The 25,143-nt window shown below is 39.0% G+C and overlaps 1 protein-coding gene across 1 annotated transcript in view; it reads left to right on the forward strand.

Moving 5' to 3' along the window:
• The first annotated feature begins 624 nt into the window (after window positions 1–624).
• The window catches only part of LOC120412813 (tyrosine-protein kinase Dnt), a 113,177-nt gene continuing 88,658 nt past the window's right edge, over window positions 625–25,143 (forward strand). The window contains exon 1 of the mRNA XM_039573415.2: window positions 625–1,403. Within this exon, the coding sequence (XP_039429349.1) occupies window positions 1,295–1,403 (109 nt within the window). The 5' untranslated portion in view covers window positions 625–1,294. The remainder of the gene's footprint in view (window positions 1,404–25,143) is intronic.

Consider the following 25,143-nt stretch of genomic DNA (forward strand, 5'->3'; position numbering starts at 1 on the left):
AATGAAAGATTGAAGAATGATGCAATTCTAATTAAATGTATTCACTATATGAATGTGAGGGAGGTACCAACCACCTATAGATGGATTAAGTAAAGTTTTTCATGCAAATATGCTTTTTCTTTTATTTATTTTTTTTTTGCAGATCCGTCCATTTCGACTCTGGGCAGAGTCGAGGGACATAAAATTCAATAATTATTTGCAACAACCTTATTAGACCATTAAAAACAAAAAAAAACAAATTATTGATTGAACCTAGTCTTCTAAGTGTACGTGTTATTAAGTACCAGATCATATTTATCATGATCACACCCATTATCAGAGTAAAAGAATATTCAAACATTCAATGAACTACTATTCTCTTCATACATTATGGCTAATTTCACAACAGTGCTGCAAACCAATGATCTCCTCTACAGGGCTGGCACACAAAACCTTCATTCATTTTGTCTGCCTTCATTCATCCCTCCAGCCGAAATCATCGCAACCCGGCAAACTCACAGCAAACGAACCAAACTCATCGCCGTTCATCCATTCAAAACAGAAAACCGAAGGCGAACCGAAGTCCAGCCCATCGCTCGGAACCGGCTTCCATCTTGCCGCGCGCGCGTTCAGTCTCGTAGTGAACGCCGTGCGGTTCGAACGTGTTTTTCTGGAAGTGCGCAGGGGAGTTTGCGATAGCGTCTTGTTTGTTGATAACTTTTGAACGTGAGTTTGATTCGGAATTGGAAAGGGGTTTGAGTTTGAGTTTTGGTGAATGTGTGTCTTTGAAAGAGGCATTAGGATGCAATCAGTGATTCTGTAGGATTTGGAAGGATTTCTTCTGGTGCAGTGATTGATAACTGGTGAAGAGGATCGAAGACGATCAAATGTTTATGTTTTCATCGGCGAAACTCAACCGAGAGTGTGAGTGAAAAAGGGAAGAAATCGACTGCAGTGCAGTGAGAGGAAAAAGGATCGAACCCCGAGAGTTCATTCAAGTGTCAGAATCGAGCGCACCGTGGTGCATGCGATGAATTGCGAGAATGCCGGTGTAAATATTATGGTTATGAATGCTTGATAACAGTGCTGAATGATATTGTTTGGCTCATTGTCGAACGATTAGGACGGTGTGACTTGTGCAAACGAAGCGTAAATCAGCTGGGATTATCGGGGGCCTAGGAAGTGGCCATAAAGATTCTTCCCCCTTGTGTGGTGTACACGGAAGAGGGTCTTTGGCAACGATCAGAAACCACAATATCGAGCAGAGCAGTAAAGAGTTGAACGTGAAGAATCTCATCGCAAGCGCGCTGTCAAAATGACGAATTTATGTGTTTACTTTGGATTATTCCTGGTGGTGTTTGCGGCCAGCGGCAGTGCACATCTGAACCTGTATTTGAACCAACTCGAAGTTATGCGATTACTCGGTATGTGGAACCCTCCTGTTTTGTAACACTGAAAATAGGTTCTTCAACGGTGACGACAACCAGCGGGAAAGGATCGAGTGCGATCACGTAGCACAAATCAACGCAGAGAGCTACAAGTTTGTTTATGTTTTGCTTGCTTTTGGTGCGGGTACATAACCTTACTTTTAGAGACGATGTTTTTTTCCGAACTCGTCTTGATCGCTCGTTCTCCTGTTGGAGATCGCGGTGAGGTAGAAACCAGCGTTGCCAGTTGTTCAAATGATCCTGAAGGAAGAATTCATGCTCGATTCATTCCAATTATAAAACATCATAAAAGAGTCTTATATTGTTATCGCGGGTCACATCCTGCCTGTCCTGTAAAGGATCAACTAACAACCTGCTCATCATTTAGTATCCTGAACTATCATCGTACCAGAGTGCAGGATCAGGTCGGAATCCACAAGAATCTGCCAACACATCTACGGCATTCTTACGATAGCTCCAAACATGTCAGAATGATCACGATCTACTTTGATGAACTCTATTTTTAACGTTACTTTCTTGGGATCCAAAGTGTTTGTCGGTATCATTTATGTTAGTTAAATTTCAAGTTCCAAACATTGCGGCCCACGACATGGGTTCACCGGTTTGTAATTGTGGCGATGGGACCGCTGAAATGTTTACTCAGGACGTAGAGCATCTATTTGATTGCTTCGTCGTCATCAAGTGGAAATGAGGTTCTCGCCGGATCGGTAAACAATCAATCATTTTCTACAATGCATTGCCATTTCATGCAAATGACGTGAGTTTCAATCATGAACGGGAATCGCAATTTTCAGGACTCTGTTTGCTCGCATACTCGTGATTGATTGAATTTAAACATACTTCATAGAACTTTTCCTAGGAAGCTGGCGGAGTCTCAGTGTGTACGTAGGACGGCAGCAAACATTTTCCCGCGTCTGGGCAAACTATTAATGTTCATGAAGCTCTTCCAGCTAACGAAGTTAGGAACATTCCCGAGAGTCCACGAATTCGGTGTCCCAAACTCAATTTCTTACCTGACGACGATGGAAGGAGGAGCGAAAGCAGAAGAATCGATTTCTCTGACCCCGGGGCTAACAGCCAAAATACGGGTGCCATAAATCAATTAAAAGACCATATCTTCCTGGTTCTTTCCCCGGTACTACTACTACAGGTTTACGTTCTATAGACTATCCCCGGACGACATCTCTCGTACGTCTCGAAGGAACGTCGGATGGTCCTTTCCTTCCATGGGTGCGCGCTCATCGACGCAGGTTAAACATTTGCTTTGAATCACTTTCAATAGCTGTCCCTAAGGTCCTAAAAAGTACTTTTACTAACTTTTATGGACGGGTCGTGTGTGTGTCTGTGTCAACACACACCGTCCGAAAAGAAAGCAGATTTGTTTCTTCTGCTACGGACGATGGACATGGGACGATTAAAGGTTGATACTGCCTTTTTTCTCTTCTGCTCAAAACAGTTTCTTTTTAGGGATTTTTCCACCTTCTAGTCTCGGGCGCAGTGTTTTGGGCCCGAAAGGTTCAGGTGACAAAAGCAGGTAATAATCACCCTTTTCATCGGTGATAGCGAGCGCACACGCGGGGGATGGGAAAAAACGGAGAGGAGGAAAAAAGTTCACGGTATTAAACCGCAAAGGGAGAGGAGGAGCGGTTCCTGTGACCCGGCCGGGGGTAAGAGGCTTAAATCAAAATATTTTCGGTTGGTTCTGAAAAAGTTCCTTTTTTTAAACAGCAAAACTTTGCTACCACTGCAGCACGGGTTTTGGTGCTGACAAGGGGGTTTGGGATTCTCCCTTTTTTCTCGGTAAATTGATTTTTAACAGTTTTTGGAGAAAAGCGGATTTTCACACTTGGAAGAATTAACAACGAGAGCGGCTTGGGAGCGCAGTTTAACGAAGTGTTTGGCCAACAGACTCATTAAGGATGGTAATTAGAATTCACGCTAATTGTGTGCATTCAGGCTATTGAAGTTTATGGCGATTAGTTTTAGATCCTTTAAAAATGTTTTATTTTTTCGGAGAAATATTTTGAGTGCGACACAAATCATATCATTCAAAAACTTTCTACTGTTTTTCATTTTAAACAAATGATATTATTTTAATTCTTAAAAAATAAAAGAAATTAAAAAAAAAACAACTTACCAGAAGATTTGTAATTGACGCACTTTTACACTTTATTTTTAATATCTGAACATTTGAAACCAAAACCTTAAAATAAGTTTTGAAAATATTTGCTGGCAGCTTAATAAAAAATAGGGGAAGGTGGGGCAAGACGACCATATGGGGCAAGAGGAACAATCGCTCGTACGGCCGTAATTTTTACAATTTTGATTATTTCCAGTATGAGGAATTGTTGCTAACAATGCAATTAGCTGATTCTACTACCACATAACCGCCAAAACGACGTAAACGCCACGGAGCATAAGATTTAATGAAGTTTTTTTCAAACCCTTTGTTTTCTTATAATATTTGGAAAGTACAAAATAAGGCTTAGGGTTCGTTTTAAGGCTCATTTTATCAAAATGCAATTTTTCCTAGATCAGTAGTGTCCCTACCAATGACTTGCACCTATTTTAAAGTATGATTTAACTTTTGGTTATTTTTGTTGAGAGTTTTAAAAAAATCTTGTTCAGGTGGGGCAAGTGTACCATATGCATTTTTAGTATGGAAAAAAATACGAATTGCTGCAACAACATATTTTATTGGAAAATAAATACATAAACGTACTTAAAAACTGGTAAACAATTGTTAAAAAAATTGTCCATGCAAAATATAGTGATATTATGAAAATTTCCCTTTTTTCATCAAAGTAATATTTTTTTTCGTAAAAGCGATCAAATTTTTAGTAACATACTATTATTTAATCTAAAAATGAAAGAAATGTTTCAAATACATCCTAATCTGATGTATCTAGGTGATAACAGTTCAATTGTTAGCAAACACGTTTTTTCATGCATTGTTCCTCTTGCCCCAACGGGTTGTTCGTCTTGCCCCACTAGTTGAGTAGAACGTACGGAAAATCATTTTTTTTAAATCATTTTTTTGCATTAAAAAACAGGATTTTTTTAAAACTTGTTCTATCAAAGTCTTAGTCAAGACCTGAAATAAGATGATAATCAAAAATTCCGACAGATTTTTAACGTTTTTGATGGGTTACAACGATCATTTCCTTAGCTTGTTACACTTGCCCCACTTTCCCCTAAGTAAGAATCGAAGAGAAGAAGGGGGAGGACTCGGAAAAACTTAAAAAACTGAATTGCTGATTTTTTAAACATTGAAGCAGATCAAATTGAATCCCAAATTGCTGAAGATATGTTGACAATTCTGTCATAGTTTTGTTTAAAAATGGTAATATAATGGTTTGTAAATAGTTTACAATTGACTTTGCATGGTTTTTGAATGATTTTTTTAGCTCTTCACTTGTTACGAAAATGTTTATATTTCCCATGTTCAGAAGATCATTGGGCAACTATTATTCTACGAAAACGTTACTTAATCCACCCTTTGGTGGTTGGAAACTTCCTCACATTTAAAGGGTAATGATATTCAAACTAGATACAAAAGGGCGGACCTTCAGATCTTCATAATTCAGGGCACTTATGTGCTTATAACTTTTGTTATGGTTGTCAGATCTTCAATCTTTTGAACTCGTTGAAAAGACCTTTTAATGACCTATCCAACGACAGGTCGAATGATAGATCCGGACAACGTTTGCATCAAATTTTGTGAGATCCGGCCTCCAAAAAATGCATAAATAACACTTACGTGCGTATAACTTTTGATAGGGTTGTCAGATCTGCAATCTATTGAACTCGTTGGAAAGGTCTTTCGATTACCTATCCAACGACAAGTCGCATGATAGATCCGGACAACGTTTTCATCGAAATATATGAGAACCTGCCTCTAAAATGTGCATAAATAACACTTAGGTACTTATAACTTTTGATAGGGTCGTCAGATCTTTAATCTTTTGAACTCGTTGAAAAGGTCTTTTGAATACCTTTTTAAAAATGTATAACATGATGGGATTTCTTACAAAAACCATCCTTTTTACAATTTTCCGGACTTTTATTAAAAGCGTTTTTTTAGCATAACTTTTGAAATACTTAGCTAAACTTTATAATTTTCAATACAACGTATGGGACCCCAAGACGGATCGAATCGGACCAAAACGGTCCAAATCGGTTCAGCCAGTGTCGAGATAATTCAGTGCAAATTTTTGTGATCAACATCCCACCACACACACAGACATTTGCTCAGAATTTGATTCTGAGTCGATATGTATACATGAAGGTGGGTCTAGGAGGTCAAATTAAGAATTTCGTTTTTAGAGTGATTTTATAGCCTTTCCTCAGTAAGGTGAGGAAGGCAAAAAACATTACTTTTCGCTTTTATGTTTTTCCTCTATCATTTAATGTATTTTTATTTACATTTATCTTGGTTAGGCCAAATTACTGCAGAATTTATATTTTTCAAAACATTGCCTATGTCATATTAAATAGGTCAAAACACCAAACTTGTAATTTTCTAAAATAATAAATGTTTTTTCCAAACCGTAATTTTATAAAAATCTTCTAAAATTGCAGATTTTCCAAAGAACCTTTCTTGGTTTAAAAAATGATTTTTGCGAATTTTTATTGTGAAACCCGTCTAAAGGTTGGGTTGTTGAGAGTTAATTTTTTTACTAATTTGTTTTTTTTAACTCCTGATTCAAAAAAAATGATGTAGAGAAAAGTGGAAAATTCAAAGAAAATTTCAAACATTTCATTATTCAGTTTCCCTATTGCTAAAAATATCCAATTTTTAGCATTATTTTTTTTTATTTTGCCAATTAGTTATGCTATTATGATTTTTTTTAAACATTCTGATTTTTGACAAGAACCTTATTGTAAAAGGTCTTTTTTTTGCAAAAAAAATCCTTTAAAAACATGAAATCAACTTTGAAAATTAGCTCGAGGGAAATCAAACTTTATGTTATCTTTTGCACCAAGGATGGAACCTGTCAGTCATTCCCATATTTAATTACATTCGCTTCTCATTAAGTTTGAAATCAAGGTACCCCAACAAAAAGGCAGATTTCATCGAACCCGCAACCCCATGCAAGGATATCTCCCACTTTGAAATATGGTAACATTTTCGAAAACCCGCAACCTGACTGTTGAATTTTAATTTGACACTGCATCGCACACTGATAACAAGTGGCATAATAATTTGATATGGGTGTTTCTCCCCCTCTCTCACTCATGCTGTCTGTCATTCCGGTCCAATTTTTTATTCTGTCCGCAATCGAATTCCTCGAAAAGTTGAAATAAAACACATATTCGTTAATTTATTACTTTCAAGTCTCCTCTCCAACCCAAAAGTCATGTCGCTGTCTCATTTTCGCTACATTTTGGTAATTTTTTCCCGAATTAATAAATAACATTCCTGGCGGCGGACTCATACTTGAAATTTTGGCCATTCTGTCACGCGGCCAAATGAGGCGTGCCGCGCGCGCTTGCCTGCTTCCTGGGAAATTGAAGAAATGCCTCCGTAATGAGCGGAATTAATTGGGAACGAGTTTCGTCGACTGCTGCACTTCTTCATGTCAAGTGTGGTCGTAAGGCAGACTTGTTCGATCTTTCGCAACCGTTGACGTTTCGGACTCGTCAAATGCGTTGGGCAATCGAGGGTTTATGGGCATAACGATATTTTTTTTTTTTTGTTTTATTGAAAGGCGCGCACTCAGCTCGACTTTTAATTGTCATTTGATATTCCGGACGAGTATCTCTTGGTGCACGGCGTCGTAGGGTGCCCTGCAGGGATCCTCCAGCTGCGCCAGGGCGTGGGCGAAGATCTGGGTGCAGACCCGGAGGTTTTGTTTTTGTTTGTTTAGACCAGAACTACGCACCAGTGAGGAGAGAAAAAACGGCTTTTTACGAGCTTCACAATGCAACCAAAACAATTAAATGCCATAAAATTTAAATTTACGAGCTAAATATTAAATTTTAATGTTCGTCTGAACTTTTCTGGTTGACTGGTCTCGCAGGGTTGTTTGTTCTACTCACACTCACACGTGGTGGCGCAATACGGAGGTCGCTGCCGAATGATTTACAGCGTGGAGTATGACCGTTTAAGCCCAGTGTTGCCAGCTACAATGGCTTACGGGCGAGGATCGTTAAAAAATAACAACAACCTCGAGCTGCTTCTGTAGATGAGTTGGCAGTTTCGATAACTCTGAACGCATCAATCCCACGCACCTAACTCTGACCATTCCGCCCTCGACCGGAGATTATTCACTCGCTTTATGACGGACCATCATCGCTGCTCGCTGGAAGCTCGCCCCGCTGCTCATAAATATATCAATCATACTAATTCATTTGAGATGCACCACATTTTACTCTTCTCCGCGGTTATTTTCTTTTATTGCTCCCCCGGTCTTCGTTTCCCAACCGCCGAGCGCCCCGCCAAGAGTTATTGCGTTGCTGCCTGTCTTACATGATGTCCCTGTATCCCCATTCGACGTTCCGACCGCGGCTGAAATGTTTATGACTTGCACTGTCAAATGGATCATTCCCGCGCTCGCGCGGCGAACAGCTTGGATGGCGTTAAATGATTAGGTGATTATGGGGATTTTTCCCGAAGACGAGCACAGTTCCAAGAGAAGTGGCCGGGAATGGATTCTTTGCGGTGCGGCTCCAGCGCCGAGTGACAGATGGATACAGTTGACCCGCTATTTGTTTTACCCGGATTGAGTGGTGAAAGGAGGTGCAGCTGGAGCGATTGATGGGATGAACGGAGAGATTCCTAGGAATGCTTTAGAAAGTAATGTAAGACTTTACATAAGTATATCAACGCTTTGCAATTGTTCGTTGTTGATGCAAGCAAGGGTCCTGAATTCTGCACTGATCATTCATACTTTATACGGTGGTAGTCACTAAGATTTTAACTCCCGGAAGTCTTTGGATGTTATAAGTTACCCTTCACAAATCTTTACAGTTATCCCCTATCAACGTATTATCCGTATCTAACGTTATCGAGGAATACTATCCATGCTGAAATTGTTGATTGTATTCGGATTGACAATTTGATTCCAGCATTAAATCTGTAATGTTTAACCCATAAATTCCAAAGTATCTATAAACTCATCACCATGAATACCAAATGACGTCCAAATCGATCCGTTCGAATTCCAAGAATGCACCGCAGCCACAATCCTAATCGCACGTCTGCTTTGTGACCACAAAATCAAAAAAGGAGGAAACCTTCGCCGGATTACGCTTCCCACAGCCGGATCTCGCGGTAATCCTTCTCCGTACAAGAAGCCCCCACGCACGTCCGGAACCGCCGCCGTAATCATCCTCGCTCGCTGATTACCCAGCACAGAGTCCTCCTTGCTGTCTGGATGCCAGATATCTGGAAGACGGTCGTCGATGACATTCCGTCCGACGACAACAACTTCAACGTCGAGCAGAGCAAGAAAAAAGTGGAGCAAAATATCCATCCGAACCAATCAGTCTTCGGGAAATGAGGAGGAAATCGTATTAAAAGTTGCGTTTGGGGACGGAGTTGGGGGGCAAGAATTTTCCGCATCTTTCATTCAGGACCTTTTTTCTTCTTCTTTGATGAAATACCCACTTAAATGGCTTTCCGCCGGCGTTCGGCCGGCCGGATTAAAGCCCGTCGAAGACGCACACACAGGAAACTTTGCGCCGATTCCGCCTGATTGAAAATTGGTTTATCAAAAGGGAAAACCGGAAACGCGGTGAAGCAACGTCCGGAAAAGCCCGCATTTCGCGGGTTGTTTTGTGAAAAGGTGTGCAGTTTTTTTTTTTTTGTTCGCTCTCTTCCAATTTAAAACTTGGAAAAACTCGATTTTTCGGGAGTTCGGAAGTGGCACGTAAAACAGATGTAATTGCGCAATTTTCGAGGCAGGAGGCGAAAGTTTCCGGCGAAACTCGATTTCGGTGTCGATCTCAATTCTCCGCAAAAACTAGAACAGGCTCGATCTAGGACGCATGCACTATAGCTTCCCTGTGTATACAATGAAAATTCAATTACTTGCCATTTCCTGCTTCTTTAGCGGTGGCTTCCGGTTGGTGTCCCCTATGTGTGTCGGTGCCACCAGGAGCGGAAGTGACGTAACACGCGAACCTCCCCAACTTTGCGAGCGGGGACACACTACCGAACGCCATCTAGTCACTTCTAGAGTCTGCAAAGTGACGTAAGCACCGTTTTGATATTTCTAAATTGCCCAAAAAATAATCAATTTTGGGCAAAATAACTGCACAACGTCGCTTACGTCACGTGGTACAAAAAGCGTAGAACATTTTCCCAGTTTTTCCCTCCCCCTGGAGTGTCACAGGATTCAACGTTTAGCACGGCGGAAAAACTAACCCAATTTGTCGCCGCTCGGTAAATGCCTTTTAAGTTCCATTAATTTTTCATCGTCTCTCACTGGTGACATTACACGGAACGTAACGGAGCGGGACCAAATACAGGAAAAGGGAAACGCCGATGTTGTCAGGGAACGACGACGTCAACCTGCGTGAAAGTTGCCGTCAACGTAGAACGGGGAAATGTCTTCCTCACTAAAAAGGGAGGGAAAGTGGAGTTGAGGAAAGAGCTTTTAGGAAAGGCACCGTCTTGCTGTAAGCTTTGATCTAGATGCATAAACTAAATGCCGTCGGAATCAGTCAATGTGACGTAAGTGTCAACATTTTCAAATTGGAGCTTGTGGAGCATTCTTCACTTTGTTATTTTAAAACTAAACTAGATATTACTATAAATTTCTAGCAACTAGAAAGGTTACATCCCCATTGAACTATTGATCTTCAGTTATTTTGTCGATAAAAGAGCGTAGCTCTTGAAATTATTGAGATAATTCCAGAAGCGAAGCTCCAAAAATGAAGCTGTGTTAGTGAAATGCCTGTTAAATCAGACTACGAATTACGTAGAGAGCTCTATGTGTAGGCGGGGCCAAACAATGCCCAATGACATCGGAATTGAGCCGCTAGGATCTCTGCCATTTTAAAATGCGTAATTAGAGGCAGCGTGAGGGCTGTCAGACTGATACTGACTGATCTGATACAAACTATTCTTTCTCATAATTTCGTTGCCGGCCAGCGGTTATTGGATTGCGCGTTTACGAATCACGTAGAGTTGATATTAAAAACTAGAGTTGACACTCTAAAACTAACTCGTCTTATCAAAACGAGATAAAATGAAAAAAAACCCACTGCCCAATTTGATATCAAGCTCCCAACCACTTGAAATTGTCGAATATTTACCGAAAACAAAAAGATCAACCCCAAACCGGTACAGATCGGTTTCGAAACCAAGTTCGTGCCAAGCGCATAATCCTCCGAAAACAATGGCATCACGATAAAACCAGCAGCATAATGTTGTACCCAGGTCGGCGATCTTCTTTGAGCGGGCTCGTAAACAAATATCGATATCCCACTGCAACTGCTACACTTCCTTGGAACGCGCTCGTGATCAAAGCCGCCATCACGGTAACGATCGGCTCTCTCTCTCGAAAAAAAAGGAGTTCGTAATGGAGTTCTACCGCGCGCACGATGAAAATACCGCAAAATTTCGAGGAAATCATCTCCCACAAATGGCCACTTGAGTTTTATGCACGCCGCAGCAGAACTATCAACCCCGAGGTGAGAGTAGCCACTTAACCGCTCTCGGGATTCGGGGGATCGGAACGTAAGGAAACCTCCTTTCACTTGGCCCCCAAATTGGTCCCAGGGAGACATTGTTGTCGAGCGGCGGGGAAACAAAAATCGAAATTTTTCGACAGCTCATAAACACGGCACTTTCGAACTTGATGGACAGCGCCACCGCCAGAACGGGCCACTGACGCAGCGTCAACGAGGTGCTATCTTATCCCATTTGAATAATTTGAATAGTTTTTACGTTAACTTACTTTTAAAGTGAAACCCAAAATGGCTAATAGAGATCACCGGAGATTTACCCTAAGAATCGTAGCAGCAGAGAGGAAATTGCTCTCAAACTGATTGTAAGACGGTACAGTGTACGGAATGAGAGAAAAAAGCAAGGTCGAGAGAATTTGACTCTCAGGTATGTTATAAAAGAATACTTATGCAAATAAAATTGCTGATTTTAACGGAAATTAATCGCTCAACAAACAATACTACGTAGTTCTAGAGCAGGGGTGCCCAACCTTTTGGCCCTGCGGGCCAGATCTGATTTTTCTGAAGCAGTGAAGGGCCGGAACTAATATTTTAAAAAAGTTGAAAAAGTAAACACTTTTTTTATTTTATTTTATGATGTGTTCTTTTAAAGTAAATAAATATGAGAACTAGCGTTGCAAATAAGATTCATCTATCTTGATAAGTGAAAAACAAAGATTACTTTCAATAATGTGTTTATTTAACTTATTTTAATTTTTGTTTATTTAAAATTTTATAGTTATTGTTTTTGACGATTGCAATTAAATACATTGATATATTTTTTTATAAAAAAAAAAAAACATTCAAATTTCAATGGTCGTTGCAATGTTTTTAAGTTCAATTTCATCAACAGTAAAATATAAAAAAATAAAGAGAAGTGATAAAATTTAGTCAAACGAAATTTGGATTCGAATATCCTTAACAAAAAAAAATTTTGCTTTTTAAAAAAACGGAATCGACGTAACACCTTATAATGTGGCCCTCTTAAACCTTGCGGTTTCGTCAACGGATCCACAGGCGTGTATCGCTCTTTTTGCGACAAGACTCCGCCTCCCGGGTCTCCTAAGTGTGAAGGTATGGGCACGGGGAGAGGGCACCGAATACCTATATTTTACACTTAGAATTGTTTGCGTCCGCCTCGGGATTCGAACCGGCGACCTCTGGATTGTGAGTCCAGTGCGCGGTCCGATTGATCCACAAAGGCAGACAAAGGCTTTGTTGTGCACCTTTATTCAAATATATAAAAATATATTTGAAAATGATTTAAAACACACATAAAATTAAAAAGTGTAAAAAATTATCAAATCATTTTCAATTCGTTATTCTTCAAATTTCAAAGTTTATAAAAAAATATATTTTTGCTCCCTAATTTCTTGACTCATTTTGAGACATTTTTTTACAGGCCTGGGGCAGGCCTGTTCTAGAGCATTATGCAATCGGTTTCAATACGATTCTCTCAATCACAATCGAGACCAGTTTACTCTCGCATCGTGGAATCGCCTCTTATAAAATTTGTGAAATACTAAATTTTCATAAAACGCCAATTGTGGCAAAAGAGCACAACTCGAGCCAAGCCGGCGAGAAACGCTAAAAACAACACCCCGCTCGTAACATAAACATAAGAGGCGATGATGGAAACAATAATCGTTTTCACCGACTATGGCGATCACTCTCCAGAGAAAAAGTGAGAAACGGCTGTGCCAGCCACCATCTCCAAGGAGTGTTCACGGAGTAGCCGAAGTTCCAATATCAACTGGTGCGCCTCGAGTTCACAAACAAATAAGCAATAAGCACTTGAACCAAAATTTAAACAGTCGATAAAGTTTCTCCTTGAGCCCTGGCGAGACTTGGAGGGATGTCGGGGAGAAACGTGAACCAAAGCGCGACGCCGTAATGGCAGGTCGTTGTCGGAAATTTGTAGCAAGTTTCGGTGGTGGGTGAAAGCATCTCAAGAAGGGAAAGCATATCCAGCACTCGATCGGGCCACCAACGCCTTTCGCGTGATCCTCTTGAAACCAGCCAAACTGTCGTCCGATACAGTAGAGCGTCGATGGTTTGACACAATGTGTCACTTCTTTTTTTGGACTCATTAACAATATTATCACGAACAACAAAACCGTGCTGCCATCTGCTATTTAAAGTAATTCCAGGGTTGCCGAATTGTCAAATTAAAATTTGACAAATTTTTTGTCAAACCATCAAAGTCCTACTGTGCCCAAAAGTGTTCAAGAGCTATGCTACACCAGCGCCGGCTCAGTCGGCTGTCATTTATTTACACAGTGATGAAGAAATTATCGAAATTTGTGCGCCACTTGAGAAAACAAATAATTTATTACCCCGCCGGTTTTGGTCCCCGTTCTCACACCAGGGGGGGTGAGGATGTTTTGACGCGGTTCGGTTTCGATAATCGGCGTGTGGTCGTCGTGACAGTAACGTAAAGCAACACCACCACCCCCATAACCATTTCTGGTGACACATTCAGCGGGGATGATGATGCTGGGTGATGAGTGATGTCAAACAAATGGGATTCGGCGGGCGGAAGCCGATCTCTGGTGGTGGCTTCTTTTGAGGTTAGAATGATATGTTACACTTGCATTAATGGATGGCAAATGGATTGACTTTCTCTGATGGTTTTCTATTAAGTTCCATTTTTATTAAATTTACATGTTTGCTCACGAGTTGAGGTTCTGCTAATAAATTAAGCAGGGAAATTTTTCAACTTGGAATCTATCGTAAGGCCGAGATAAAAGTTAAATCCAAAAATATATCCATCTATTATTCATACTTTGCCTAAATCACACTCATATGTTACGACACCCAATTCCCCAAAATTCTTGCATCCTGCACTCAACTCTTTCTCGTGAGAACGGCCATTAATCTGAATCAACATCAGCATTATTCCCTCCATTAAACCCGTTGACTTGGAAGAAAAACTTTTCCCCGACCAAACTCACTTGACGCCAGCTAGGGTGCACTATTCCTTCGCGCGGCCAAGAAATTGAAAAATTATATTTACGACTCCATGATTGCCGCGGGCGCAATTTCCCCGGGACACTTTCTTCTCCAGCATCTGCTAGGCGCAATAATTGAAGTGCTGCTGCTGCGACAAAAGTCAATTGAGCTGGGTGCTTGGTCCATTATTTCGTAATCATTATGAGACAATTTTCGGGTGCTGCCAGTTATGTATGGGTCTGCTCTGGGGGTGGAGAGTTGGTGGTGCCACTTGAAAGGACCGGCAACTTGTATGTTCTGGAATTTTGTTTGTAGTCATGTGTGCCGGGCTCAAGTGCCTCCAAATGGACCGAGCACTTTGGAAGAGGTGCACACTCTGTGGGAGTGAGAAAAGTTTGGACCTGAAGGAGACTCTGGGGAAATGCTCGGCGGCGCCAGAGGTGGAAAAGCCTCGTTTGGATGATGTTTTGAAAACTTGCGTTGGTTGGGGATAAACGAGCGATTTCGATTGAAACAATCTTTTAAAATTAATCAGACATCAGACATGGAAAACCTTTGCCTCGCGAGGGAATATTTCATTCTAGAAACAATTGCAACTTAAAATGGTGAGTTCTTTCCACCACTGAACTCCTAGAGCAAAACTTAAAATGGGAAAATACAATTATCATAAGCGCATACATCATCGTTCCACTTGTGTCTGTGTGTGTTCCTATAGTAGAACCGGAGCATAATCGTTCGCCGAGCATATGTGGATCGTCGGGAATCGGTAGAAAATTTGAATTTCAAGTACCGTCGTCGTTCTGGGAACTCTCCCTCTCTCTCTAGAGTTTCGAAAGCCCAACTTTTTGTGCGCCCTCCTCCAGAAAGTTGCTCCTTAAAAGTGTGACCGTACGTTTTTTTTCCCGGAACATTTCGGGGAAGTGATGCTGCGCTTTTTCGGCGCAAAGGTGTTTCGTGTGACGCCATTTTAAAGTTTTTTTTTTATTTTACTGGCAACACTTTGGAAATACTGCCGTTGTGACAAGCACTAAGTGAGTGCGGAAAAAGAACTCTGATAAAACGGTGAACCGAGGATAGATCCCAGCTGGGATCTAAAGTGTCGGGACTTTGAAGGAACAAGGGAACGCTTTTTATGTTGCCGCGATAGTTTGAACCGGGTGACGCGGGGGAGTAAGTGCACTTTGCCACAGTTTTGTGCCACCGTATTGATGGCGCGTTTTATTTTCTATTTTAATCAATCGGAGTGACGGATTTATCTCCACGAGTGTCTTTCCCCCTTGCGCCTCCGGGTGTGGTTCGTGTGAACTAATTGAAGCCCGTGACAGACAAGGCCAGATTGAAAATGATGAATTGCCCCTCGCGTGCGCGCGAGCACTCTTGAGTGCATCCTCCGAGTCCTCATCATTAACTCAATTATGACCATTTCTTGGCGTGATTGCTTCAAATGCTTTCTTCCGTGCGTCGCAGATAAGCGCCGTTGGAAGCGTTGAGCGTGAAGCGATTTGGAAGTCATCGTTGGACAGCGACTACCGCTGTGACTTGCTGGCATTTGGAAAATGTAGCCGGTAATCAGTGGCTGACAGATTATTCTTTTTTTTTGAATTTTGAAAGTTTGATGGACGACGTGTGCGCTGCTCCCGCAGAGATTCCTTTCCCCCGTTGTGTCGTTGTTGGAAGATCAATCTTTTTCTTACGAAATGAATGATTCTCGTTTAACTAATGATGTGAATGCTTTCTCTTTTTACAGGTGAGTCTTGGTTAACTGTGAGGAATGCTGTCAGTGGCAACAATGTAGGATACAAATCAAAACGTGAGCTACCCCCTTTGGTTTCGATTCATTTGGAGTGTATACATTAAACAGTAGAGCAATTCTCTACCAAAACCGGAAATGGATTTTATTTGTATTTTTTGATTTGGCTCGAACTTTGTGGGGGCCTTCCCTATGACCAAATATGCTATTTTGTGTTATTGGTTCACCCATACAAGTCTCCATACAATTTTGGCAGCTGTCCATACAAAAATGGTGTGTAAATATTCAAACAGCTGTAACTTTTGAGTGAATTTTCTGATCAATTTGGTGTCTTCGGCAAAGTTGTAGGTATTGTTGAGGACTTTTGAGAAAAAAATAGGTACACGGAAAAAAAATTTGCTTATTTTTTTATCAACTTTTTTTCACTAAAACTCAATTTCCCAAAATACGTATTTTTTGATTTTCGAGATTTTTTGATATGTTTTAGGGGACAAAAATCCATAGAGCCATAGAGAAACATGGTCAAAAAATCTGCCGCCGAGTTATGATTTTTTGAAAAAATAGTGATTTTTGGAAAAAATCGAAGTTTCATGCAAAAACAAGTTTGACATTATTTTTAATGCAAAATTGAATTTGCAATCGAAAAGTACTTTACAGATTTTTTGATAAAGGGCTCCGTTTTCAAGATATAGCCACCGAAAGTTTGATTTTAGCGAAATATTTGCAGTTTTTCAATTTTTAAAAATAGTGACCATGAGTGACCATTTCTAAAAATATTTTTTTTGAAAAGTTCAGAAAATTTTCTATAAAATTGTCTAAGAGACATTGAAGATTGGACCTCGGGTTGCTGAGATAGAGCCGCTTTAAGAAAAAGAAACACGAAAATTGAAGTTTTCTTAATATCACCAAAAAAACACACCATTTTCTAATGAAGATATCTCAGCAACTAATGGTCCGATTTTCAATGTTAACACATGAAACATTCGTGAAATTTTCCGATCTTTTCGAAAAAAAATATTTTGAAATTTTTTAAATCAAGACTAGCATTTTAAATGGGCGTAATATTCAATATTTGGCCCTTTTAAAATGTTAGTCTTGATTTAAAAAATTTCAAAATATTTTTTTCGAAAAGATCGGAAAATTTCACGAATGTTTCATGTATTAACATTGAAAATCGGACCATTAATTGCTGAGATATCGTCATTAGAAAATGGTGGGCTATTTGGGTGAGACTTAGAAAGTTTCAATTTTCGTGTTTCTTTTTCTTTAAGCCGCTGTATCTCAGCAACCAGAGGTCCAATCTTCAATGTCTCTTAGACAATTTTATAGCAAATTTTCTGAACTTTTCAAAAAAAATATTTTTAGAAATGGTCACTCATGGTCACTATTTTTAAAAATTGAAAAACTGCAAATATTTCGCTAAAATCAAACTTTCGGTGGCTATATCTTGAAAACGGAGCCCTTTATCAAAAAATCTGTAAAATACTTTTCGATTGCAAATTCAATTTTGCATTAAAAAAAATGTCAAACTTGTTTTTGCATGAAACTTCGATTTTTCCAAAAATCACTATTTTTTCAAAAAATCATAACTCGGCGGCAGATTTTTTGACCATGTTTCTCTATGGCTCAAAAGTTGCGGATTTTTGTCCCCTAAAACATATCAAAAAATCTCGAAAATCAAAAAATACGTATTTTGAGAAATTAAGTTTTAGTGCAAAAAAAGTTGATAAAAAAATCTGCAATTTTTTTTTTCCTTGTACCTATTTTTTTCTCAAAAGTCCTCAACAATACCTACAACTTTGCCGAAGACACCAAATTAATCAGAAAATTCACTCAAAAGTTACAGCTGTTCGAATATTTACATACCATTTTTGTATGGACAGCTGCCAAAATTGTATGGAGACTTGTATGAGTGAACCAATGAGGCAAAATAGCTTTTTTGGTCATAGGGAAGGCCCCCACAAAGTTTGAGTGAAATCAAAAAATACAAAAAATAAAAATGGTCGAAATCGGCCGATTTCGTAGAGAGTTGCTCAGTAACTGATTACCTTCAGGCATTGTTGAGGTTAGGGAGCAGATTTACTGTTAAGTTCGTAATGCTGCAATATTTTCTTATAAAATCTTTAATTTTTGTCTTCCTCACCTCAATGAGGAAAGGCTATAAAATCACTCGAAAAATGAACTTCTTTATTCGAACTCATAGACCCACCTTCACGTATACCTATCGACTCAGAATCAAATTCTGAACAAATGTCTGTGTGTGTGTCTGGATGTGAGTCCGTGCACCCAAAAACATGCACTCGATTATCTCCTGACTGGCTGAACCGATTTAGACTGTTTTGGTCTCATTCGATCCGTCTTGGGGTCCCACAAGACCCTAGTTATTATTATGAAGTTTAGAAAAGTACTTCAAAAGTAATGCTAAAAAAACGACCCTAGTTATTATTATGAAGTTTAGAAAAGTACTTCAAAAGTTATGCTAAAAAAACGATTTTAGCTAAACTTCGGAAGATTGTTAAAAGGGTGGTTTTTGTGAGGAAACCCCTCATGCTATATAGTGTTAGAAAGGTAATCAAAAGACCTTTCCAACGAGCCCAAAAAATTGAAAATCTGACAACCCCATCAAAATTTATAAGTACTTTAGTGTTTTCAATACACTTTTTTTGAGGCCTGATCTCAGATATTTTGATAAAAATAAGTGTTATTTATACGCTGTGTAGTGTATTCACTTTATGAATGTGAGGAAGGCACCAACCACCTAAAGGTGGATTAAGTAACGTTTTTTTCTCGTCCGGATTTTGAACAAATTTAGAAGAAACCTTTATATTTCAAATCTAGAACAAAGGGTCAAATCTGTATTTTTTAACCCATCCTGCAACCTGCTGCACTGAATTTTTCATTCCACCGCACCTCAGTTATTTCTTTCTGCGCGCAATACTAATTAAAACTCAGACCGTTGCAGCAGGCAGCAGGTTCCTCTGGCCACAGAAAACAGTAGAATCTGTGACCATGTGACCAACAACGCTGCATCCCACAATTACTGGGCATCCTTTTTGCCAAAAAGAGAAGAAGGGTTGCAAAGCATTTTATGCTTCTTCCAACAATGTGCAACTTTCGTATTCCCAGCGCATCTTTCGTTTTCATACTTTTATGGCAATTTCTGGGGCTCTCTAGTATTTGCTTCTGCTGCTGCGGGTTCGGTACGAGTTCTCGTCGCGCCCGTACACCAGTTTTGTACCGGCAACTAGCCCCAGTAAGTACTCTAAAATAGCAATCGGGTATAAAACAAGAAACAAGAATTTTATTGCATCTGCATAACCGGTATATCGCAATGCCATCCCCTTTGGGGTGTATATAGAAGAAAACGGTTGCACCACCACTTCGTCGAGCAACGGCAGAGATATTGCATGTTTTATTGGCTTTTTTTGCCGAGGCTGACTCGACAACCTCGACAGTGTGGCATATCTGGGCTGCCGACGGTGATACCGGGAGAACCGTGTGTGGCGTGCAACATGTGGGAGCGCTACCGGTTATTCCTCGTATCAGTACAACACTGTGTACAAGATATGTCGCAGCGCGGCACTTGAAGCCGTGCCGGTTTTCCGGAGCTTCGGGGAGCTTAATCTTGCATGTGGCTCGGCTGTAGGTCATCAACGGCTTGGACGATGCTCTGAAACCAGTAGCCGGTCTTGCTGGACACTTTCGTGAACACTCGTGTGAGCTCCTCTAGTGGACAACAAATAATAAAAATTTACACCCGGTACCTTCCAGACAATAAAGATTGGTTTGAGAGTGCAACACATTGTCCCGTGTGAATCCCTCGTACGTTAACTGGATCTACACACCGTTTGCAGCGGCTTTTGATGGTATCCTCTTGGCGCAAACGGTGTGCCCATTGTGCACCGATGTCTGCAGGTCGTAGTTTTTAACCGAAATCCACCAGGTATGAGAGCACTCTTATCTTGTCGGAAGCTGCTGCACCGTGGGCCGACCTGAACAACAGACAAAAATCAGATCCTTTAATTGGATTTTCAACGATTCATTGTTGTGCGTATTCGTGGGAGTTTACCTTTCGTACAAGACCAACTTTGGAGCAACAAAAAAAACAGCCCAACTGTTGAACCAAAGACCGAAAGCAACTTTAACGGGTTAGTTGATACTCAACGAGTTCCACCCATAACATCCGGAAGTACCTGAGCTTCTACACGTTACGAATTTCCATGAAAAGCCCTCCCGATATCGGTTTGACATTAAGTCATTGAACCAGTCTTCGAGCGAGACCATCAGGTACGTGCTATGGAGTCCACGGTGACGTGAGCCTCGTTTGCGGTGGCTTTGGCTGAAGCTTAACCGTTGCTGCCGTGTATCGAATCGGTTCTCTATCCCAATTGAACCGCATCATCCGAGCACTGCCCGTTTCTGAGCCTTCGCTTAGATGGGGCGGTGTCATGCAAAAAGATTTTTGCAGAACAGAAAACATGATTTCGAATTAAAAATTCTAATTTTTCTTAAATTTAATAATATTAATAAATTTAATTTGTAGCTCTAATTGATTAAAATTATTTGTAAAAAAAATCCAACAAACGCCCACCGCTTATGTCCAATGACACGCATCCGATATACCACACAACGCGTCTGCGGTGAAGCACTCGTTCTTCTCCACAAAACCTGCCTCTCCAAGTACGGCGCGGCGGGACAGACAAACTGGGCGATGATGGTGCAAATTAAAACCTGGAACCACGGTCGTCGGCCGGTGCTAACGAACCGCTAGTCGCGGTGCCCAGTCTTCTTGGCGATGCTTTCTGGTGCATGAAAACGGAGGAACAACCAACTGGATCCTCCCAGCCATGTTCTTCTGCCTTGTTAAGGTACGGCAAGGTTGTACCTCTCGGCAAAGCAGTAAGAAGTTACCAACTCCGTGGCTTGGCTTGGTAAGTCACGATCCGCTGTCATCACGTTCTTCTGCACTCCAGATATGTTCCACACCGGGGCCGGGATAACAAAACATGTCTTGTTCCGAGGGTCGACCTAGGAGCAGCCTGGAAGGGAGTTTGGTTCCTTGAGCAAACACAGGCACTGTTTTAACCACCGCTAATTAGGTATAATTTAGACGTGTGTATGTTTAACCAAACACATACACCTGAAGTAGCGGAAAATTTTTCAACATGCATGACTCGGTTTATGAGAGGTTGGTATGCTGTTTTGCTCCTAGGAGAAGTCTGCGCCAGCCGTGACTTGCGGTGTGGTCTTGGCAGGCCTCCCGGCTATGTGCCACTACGACTCCGCGGGGCACACTTTTTCGTACCAACTTCGCGGAAAGGTTCAACGGTATCGAATTGTGCAAGTGTGCATAATCGAGCGTGAAAATTTAACCTGTATGCAAATGCAGTGGAAGTCAATTGACTGCACCGTGCCACTCAACACGTGGTGAAATTTTATGCTAAATCAAACTACTAACAAGCCTGCCGGCTTCCGAACCCCTCACCACCGGAATTGAGCATAAATTCATTAAACACCAATTTCCTACATGTGCTCGACGCAGACTGTCACGCAAAAACATGCCATTGTTATCAATTGTCACGCAGTGCGCGCGGAGGCTAAACGAGCGTGAAAACTGTTGTCGAACGTTTTATCAAATTGATCCCGGTGGCGATTGCTACCGGGTACCGCTGCTGTCCAATGCTGGCAATGCTTCACATAATATCATTTATTTTATCTGCCGTTCCCGAGGCTGTTGTCCACCACCGTGTCACCCTGCTGGCCACCGCCACTCTGTCCTAGAATCATACGTGTACTGCACACGATGCAAAAGTCTGATAGCGAACTGAAACTAGGTTCTGGACAGGGAAGTTTTGAGGGTTTTGGAAAACAGAAAAAAAAATAGTTTAAAAATCAAAAGCAAAAGTTAAATGTAAAAGCTTTAGAAGGCTTGTTACACCCATAGAAGAGAAATCTGGCAGAAAATGTCATCCCGGTCTACAACCAATGATAGCTTTTCTGTCGATCGTAACTTGTCAACGGTAAGTCGTCATTTTTCGATGGTAAGTCGTAACTTGTTGATAGCAGATTGAGATTATTCGATCTACTATCGACAAATTATGACTGACGATCGAGAAAAACTCGATTTGTGTTCGAAGTTTGTTTTCAAAAATTCAACTTTTTTTTTAATGTCAAAAATATCAAGGTTTTCGATTTTTTACGTTTCGAATTAAAAAAAATACATATTAAAAATTATAGAAAAACTCTAAAATGTTAACACAAAATCAAGCATTTCCAAAATAACAATAAATTTCAAAAATGTAAAAAAACAGATTAAAAATCAAACATTTTTAAAATTTAAAACCAATTCTTACAAATGAAAGTTTTCAAAAAATGTTAAATGTAAAAAAAATGCAAAGATTAAAAAAATATCATTACTGCAAAAATATAAAAAAAATAAAAATAGAAAATTTCAAATGTTTTAAATTTTTAAAATTTAAAAGGACTTAAAATTATTTCATTTAAAAAAAACGAAAATTGTAAAATTAATAAAATTAAAAATGTGTTTTTAAAATGTTAAAAGGATGATAAGATTTTACAATGTTTTAAAATTGCTGGATTTTTTTAACTCAAAAAAAATTTGAAAAATTTAAAAAAATATAAATTTTAAATGTTATAAATTGTTGAAATTTTAAAGTTTCAAAAAATCTTTTATCATTTAATTTACAAAAAAAAAATCAAAAATTTAAAAACTAGGACATTCAAAATTTCGAAAAAAAACCCAAATTGTAAAATGTGATTATTGAAAACAAACAAAATTCAGATAACTAAAAAAAATAAAAAAAGCATTTCCAAAATGACAAAAGATCTCAAAAATGTAAAAAAAAAAACAATTAAAAATCAAAAAAATACTAAAACAAAATCTATAAAATCATAGTTTTCAAAATTTGTTAAATGTTAAAAAATGCAGCGATTCAAAAAACCATAATTAAACATAAAATATAAAAAAAAGAAAATTTCAAATATTTTAAATTTTAGAAATAACAAAAAAAACTTTAAATTATTTCATTAATAAAAAGGAAATAAATAAAATTAAAAATACGATTTCAAAATGATGAAAGTATTCAAAAATGGTTATATGTTTTAAAATTACTGGATTTTTATACTTAAAAAAATCAAAACTTCAAAAAATTAAAAAAATAGAAATTTAAAATGTTATTAATCGTTGAAATTTTAAAGTTTCAAAAAATTTAAAATTAAAGAAAAAATCAAAATTCTAAAATTAAGTAATTGAAAACAAACAAAATTCAGATATCTCTCTAACTCTAATTTTTATAATTTTAAAATTCATCTGTTTTTTCAGTTTTTTGTAAATTTTGATTTTTTGAATTCAAATAATACCCTGATTTTTTTATAAGTTTGATGAGTACCTAGTAATAACAAATTAAGCTGTGCTTAAAATAACATTCGATAATTTATCATAAACTCAGCCAATTTTAAATCAAAAAGGTCATTTTAGACATTTTGCTAACTGTAAATTTTCCAATCTGTCTGGAAAAAGACATAAAACTTTAGAAAAAAAAAATTGTTGAAGTCATTGACATTTTGTGATACTTTTTGCTTCAAATTTTAAAAACTGGGCTTAAAATTTGAAATTTAGTTTGAGAAAAGATTACTGTGATAGAGTGATGTTCAGTCCCAGTTTGTTATACTTAATTATTGTGTTTGCAAATATATCTTTTAATTTTATGTTCTACAACTTTAGACGTATTGGAGAAAATGAGTTTTAAAATTGAAGGAAAAATCGAGGGAGTCACCCTGTTTTGACGGTTCAATGTGCGTCGTGGAGTGCTCTAAATCAATTCGATTTTCTGCAAGTTTTCCGCGATATTAGTGTTTTCTTTTTGGTGGAAAAGTTGTATAAGAGTGGTTGCAATGTCGATTGGGTGGATTTTGGTCTCAGTTTTTGAAATTCAGTGGTTTTAGAACGAAAATGTTGCGATGAGACGCGGTCAATTGTCTTATTTTTATTATTCTTGTTCGTCTGTCGGGAGACGAAACTTATCTAGTGAAGTTTTTGACATCGCGCTAAGGGGATATGACAGCAACCGTGTCATTCTCCCAAATTTTCCAATTTGTGTGATGATTCAAACTGTGAACTTCGTTTAAAAGTTTTAAAGTAAATGTGGTAGTGATCCATCTCACATCAAGTTTTTACAACTGTATGTTGTTCACAAATGAAAACTGGCAAAGGAAAATATGAGCAAAAAAAATTGCCATCGTCTTTCCACCGTACCGCAGTGTTTGTGAGTAGTGTACGAGGGTGTTTTGGTGAGGCTGGCCTGGCGGACGCACGGAGCAGACTTCTTTGGACGCGATCGGCTCGGGGAGCGAGAGACAAGGACGCAGGCTGGAGAGAGTAATTTGCGAGAGAAGAGCCCAAGCCGTTCCAGCTGCTGCTGAGTATCCTTTTCAGAGTATCCTTTGCAGAGAATTCCAGAATTTCTAAATATTTATTGCTTAAATGTTTCACTATGTTTTCCACGTTTCTAAATTTTGCGTCTATTTCTCTTATTTATATTTATTTCTTTTGAAAGTATCAAACTCCTCTTTAAAAAAAATCTACTCAGTTTTTCTTACTGTCTCTTTATTTCTTCAAATGACTCTTTCTTACAATCTCTTTATTTCTTTTACTTAAAAAATGCTGTGCTTTACCTTATATCATTTAATAACGTATTATTTTTCAGCTGGTAATGAAGGTAATTGACTATTTAAAATAATGCTATTGATTATATTCATTTATTATATTACATTTAATTATATATTATTACACGAAACACAACTTTCACAACAATAATGCAAAAATAAATCGGAGCGTTTGGTACGGTATGTCCACGCATCCCTCCTCCCCTGTAGATTCTGTGAAATGTGATCCGTTCTCAGAATCCTCTCTGCGGTAAACACAACGTAGTAGGGCTGGCCGCTTTAATTTTTGTAATACATTTTCGGGTGTTCTCGAATGTACTGCAATTATTAATAATGACAAGAAAAGTGCTTGGGGCGTAATCTAATCACAAGACTTTCCAGCATGCTTTCATCGGACTGGCTACGTTTGTGTTAGATTAGATTAGATTAGATTAAAATTGAAGGAAAAATCGAATTTTCTGTACATGTTTCAGAAGTGCTTTTTTTACTCACTTTCACCCCTTGAAACGCTCCATTCAAAATTCCAAGCTTTTTTTACTCACTTTCACCCCCTGAAACGCTCCTGAGGTAAACCTCTGTGGCGCTCGATGTCCGGCTTGCCAAAAGCCATTAATATCCATTTAATTATTCGGAAAACTAGTTTAAAGCCAATTT

The sequence above is a fragment of the Culex pipiens genome, chromosome 2 (genome assembly GCF_016801865.2).
Source record: "Culex pipiens pallens isolate TS chromosome 2, TS_CPP_V2, whole genome shotgun sequence".
Lineage (NCBI taxonomy): Eukaryota > Metazoa > Arthropoda > Insecta > Diptera > Culicidae > Culex > Culex pipiens.